The sequence below is a fragment of the Triticum dicoccoides genome, chromosome 3B (assembly GCF_002162155.2).
Source record: "Triticum dicoccoides isolate Atlit2015 ecotype Zavitan chromosome 3B, WEW_v2.0, whole genome shotgun sequence".
NCBI classification, from domain to species: domain Eukaryota; kingdom Viridiplantae; phylum Streptophyta; class Magnoliopsida; order Poales; family Poaceae; genus Triticum; species Triticum dicoccoides.
The window spans coordinates 87,179,266-87,183,753 of NC_041385.1; the positions used below are offsets into that span (position 1 = coordinate 87,179,266).

The 4,488-nt window shown below is 42.8% G+C and overlaps 1 protein-coding gene across 1 annotated transcript; it reads left to right on the forward strand.

The window, feature by feature from the left end:
- Positions 1-6: 6 nt before the first annotated feature.
- On the forward strand, positions 7-3,700 carry LOC119274920. The gene is made up of 7 exons (XM_037555683.1): positions 7-106; positions 547-1,571; positions 1,723-1,836; positions 1,941-2,208; positions 2,682-2,866; positions 2,998-3,057; positions 3,520-3,700. Exons 2-3 carry the CDS (start codon positions 592-594, stop codon positions 1,739-1,741), a joined length of 999 nt encoding a protein of 332 aa, XP_037411580.1. The 5' UTR covers positions 7-106; positions 547-591; the 3' UTR covers positions 1,742-1,836; positions 1,941-2,208; positions 2,682-2,866; positions 2,998-3,057; positions 3,520-3,700.
- The last annotated feature ends 788 nt before the right edge of the window (positions 3,701-4,488 follow it).

The following is a 4,488-nucleotide window of genomic DNA, read 5'->3' on the forward strand; positions in this document are numbered from 1 at the left end:
TGAGGAGGCGACATCTCGGGAGGTAGGCAAGAGGAACCAGGCGGTTCTCCTTCCATGGCGGTACCCCGACCTGTCGGATCTTCATCGTCATCAGCCCGGCGGACAGGTGTGGTGGATCTGCCTCCTCCTCTCTCTTTCAACCCCGGTAGTGCTCTTTCATGTACGCCGCCCTCTCCTTGACAACGGCAGCGCCAGGCCGTCAAATCCGTCACTGTCGCCGTTCTTCTGCTCGAGGCCTTCGTCGTCCATGTGCTTCTCCTAAATTTCCTCTTCTGTTGACTGGTTTTAGTTTACTGTTTGTATTAACTTTTCAGCTCATGGCAATTCAGTTCCAATGACAGGAATTTACTTTGTATGATCTCCTGTTTTTATTAGCTACAAAGATCATTCTACCTTTCCGTCAGTGTATACCTCCTTTGATTCTGCATCCGCTTGCTTTTTTTATAAAAAGTATGTTGCATGTTTGCTTACAGTACAAGACATACTTTCCTAACTTTTCTGTGTGATATATCTAAATTCTTTTGTAATGCTAATTTTACTAGGAAGACAGCGCGAAAGGCAGCATGGTACACACGCAAGACTTTCCATTACATGAGAGTTGCTCTGCCTGCAGTTTTAGTCATCTTGTGCGAGGGGGTGAGACACATGTTGCCGACTGATCTAGCAAGGCTTTTTTGCCAATGTATTCTTACCATCGTCATGGCCATAGTGGCGTGGATACCATCACTATTCCCTGGGCTGAAGCGGTTTCTGCCTCGGGTCACTTATATCTCCATAGAACAGTATCTAGATGAGGGGCATCCGGTGACTACATTCCATGAAACATTGAACTTTCAGGTTTATACCAGCGATGGCCGGAACTTGTGGCAGGGATTCATTGATGTCATTCTGAATGCCTATGATCAGAACAAGAGCTGGGCTGGCAACTTCCAGGATGAGGATCTTCGAATAGGTGCAAATGAGTATAAGATCGACAGGGAGGCAACCGAGGATGCTACATATGAGAACCTCCTCCTGGATCTTGCACAAATTGCTAATCTGTTGATCAGACACTTCATCACGGAAAACCAGTTCCCTCCTGGCTGTGTACAAGAGCTGTATGCCTCGTTGACAGAACCTCTGATGCCTGCTGTTCCAGTGCCTTCCCCTGTGGCTATACAGAAATTCCTTAAGTTCATGAGGAACTACCCTGGACTAAAGCACCCAAGGAGAACAAGCACATTTATCAGCAAAGTATTTCAGGCTGCCAGAGCCATGGGGGCAGCTCAGTATGCCAGTGTCATGACAGCGGTATCAAGGGTACAAGTGCCGCAAGACTGGATGAATGTGACTGAAGAATTGGGATATCCACTGCTGAACCGTACGTTCTGGTTTGATAGGTTGAATCCTTACAACCAGATGAATCTATATAATGATGGTCCAGATGAGTTGTTCCGGTTCTTGAGGAATCTGTTTGAGCACGGTGGTGACTATGATCGAGAGGGCAGGCCTGGCGCAGTGGTGAAGTCCTCCCCACTTGTGCCAAGAGGTCCTGGGTTCGAACCAGCCTCTCTGCATTGCACTTTGCAGGGGTAAGACTAGGTTCCTATAATCCCTCCCCAGACCCCACCTTGTGTGGGAGCTTCTATGCACTGGGTCTGTCCTGTTAATCTGCAGTAAGGTGTTCTATTTTTCAACGTGCTGCAGCTACCACTTTGCCACTGCCCTGACTCCTTCCTGCAGACCATGGATCTGTCGTTGATGCAGAGCGTCAACAGGGTGGAGGTTTGCCGCCCTAGCAGACTCGTGTGTTGTTGCCGCCGCAATCCTTCTCTTTGTTGGAGTCTTCCTCCTCTGGTACGTCCTCTCTCGCGACCCTCGTAGGTTCGTGGTTTCACTCCTGGAGTGGTGGATTCCTCGTTGATATGTTAATGCGGTTTGCTTGGTCTTGTTTCTTGCAGGAGAGAAAAAAATTGGTCTCTTTGACACGCTTGGGATCGACGGATCGTTCATGCCATGGTTGGATTTGAATGGGGCAGTGTCTATCCAAAATTTGTTTGGTTGACTGGACAATTTGTTTGTTTGGTTGTCTTAATGTAACCCGATTCGCATAATTTTGAAAACATCAGCAAAGATTTCAGTGGCTGGGAGTGTTTGCCAGAGTGGAAACGAAGCATTTGCTGGAAGGAGCTCAAGATTTCGCTATTACCCTGCTGATAGTTTTGTGAGGTAATTTAGCTACACATTTGCATGTTTCTTTTCTGCTGTAGCAATGCCTATTTCAATTTAGAAAGTAGATATATGAAGTGTGATTTAAGTGTCTAATAGCGGATGTTGTTAGCAGTCTAATTTCTCCCAAGCAACTGCTTTCAATGGAGACTTGACAGGTCTGGTTTTACTTCACGAAGCCATTTTCTGAATTTTCCGAAGTTGGTTGCACACCATGGCGTCATGAGAGAGAGAGAGAGTTTCAGTTCTTATGAATTAATGTTTCTTTATTTATTTAGAGCTTCTGTTCAGATCATTGACGTTTGCATATCCCCTGTTTGTAGTATCATTTTGTGTCTCATGTTATAACTACCATTTTTTCCCTCTACAACCTGTAAATTTCGAATTTAGTTTACTGATCTATGAAAGTCATGTATAACTTGGCAGAAATGTTATCCCTACAAATAAGAACACCCTTATTCTTTATTGTGCAGCAACCATGTTGACAAGCTGGCATCTCTTTGTTCTATTCTATTGACTTCTTGTGGCATTATGTATGAAGCCCTTTAAGCACAAACCTTTCGACGCAAGGACTGTCATGGGATTTGGAGTGCTCAATGGCATCTTAATTGGACTTCTCAACCAGAGTCTAGGTTTCAACTCTGTTGGTTTCTATCAGGTAAGCATTGTTCTTTGTTTCTGTCTGAACTTACATACAATGAATAGTCAATTCTTTTTGGTGTTGGAGTTGCAACTGTGACTGAAATCCTAATTTCTAAAAATAAGGCTGAACTATGTATATATTTGCAGAGCAAGTCGAGCGCATTAGTTGGATCCAGCTTCTTGATATTGCAGAGGACTCGTCAAAAGGTTAGCACTTATTCTGTAATGTGGATCACATACAAAATAGAAATTTTAGTTTCTGAAAATAGATTGAACCATTTATATATTTTTGGATAACAAGAAACCTCTAATATCTACGTATAACGATGGGCTACACAAGGATAACCTGATTAATGATGAGATAATCTGTTTTCTACAGCTTGAATTAGCAAAAAAAATTGTAATCAATGTATGTCCCTACATCTTAACAAGTCATCCATTAATCACACGTAATGTGTTAGCCTTCCTTTTTATGTACTGGAGTTTTCTCTAGGTCACTGTACAAAATAGGCATCAATGCACTTTCAGACAGTACACTCACACTCATGATTCTATCTTCTTTAATACCTACTTTACGATTTTGACAGTTTATTACATATGTTCTGTGCAATTGTCAACTTCTATAATTCGAAGTTAATTGTATTTGTTCTGTTTTGGCTGCTCTAACAGATATACAGGGTTCTCGGCTGGCTGCGAAGATTTGACAAGAGGCACAAGTAAAATAGATCATCTCTTGTGACTCTCAAGATATGTATCCAGAGGGCAAGTCAGGTCTCGAAATGCTGACTGAATATTCCATGGCCTTTGTTTTTCTTGCTAGGTGGATTACTACTTCCTTGGATATTTTCAGGTTATTATTTCCTTGCTCCCCTTTGCCGGCAAGCATTCTCATCTTCTGGTCACTTGCGTAAGATACAACATGCTAATGCTATCTTGGTTTGGTTTGCTCTTGCAGAAAATAAATGAAATGTGCAGACCGACAACATGGACGGCAGGTCTTGCGGCTCCCAGCGCCCTCAACCCCCCACTGACCCTCTCTCAATTTTGATCTCTCCTCTACTCTTCTGGTGAGTGGGAGCAGCATGTGGATATGTTGAACTATATATTAGCTTTTGATTGGTGCCCATGAAGTACTTCAGAATTCATTATATAGTTGTGTCGGTGAAGATGTCGTAGATTTGTTAATATAGAAAACACAAATTTTCATCTATATCTGTTGACCTTGTGTGCCATAGGTAAACATATTTTCCTATCTATTTCTATTCTTCAGCCTCTTTATATTTCAGGGTGGCGGTGAGAGCGGGTGTGAAACAGTAGAGGCGGGAGAGGCGGCCATAGGAAGTATATGATAGGAAAAGAATTGCTCTATGGCAGTGCTTTGACTCGGTGACCAGAGACTGACTGAGTGTGCTTGCAGTTTGAGGTTGATTTTTTCTGGTATACATATAATTGGAGGTATATGGTAGCAAAAGATAGTGGTATACATATAATTGGATTTTTTTTCTTAAATTATTGAAAGCTAGATAACTGGAGGTTGTGTATTATAAAAATGATGGACTATTTGGTGTCACCTATAACTGGTCTCGTCTTGTCTCTGTAGGTAGGCGCCATGGACGCCGCTCTTGTGCTCATCAAGGT

Bases quoted from the DNA above. Each gene is read 5' to 3' on its own strand.
- LOC119274920 (XM_037555683.1), top strand. From the start codon at position 592: ATGAGAGTTGCTCTGCCTGCAGTTTTAGTCATCTTGTGCGAGGGGGTG.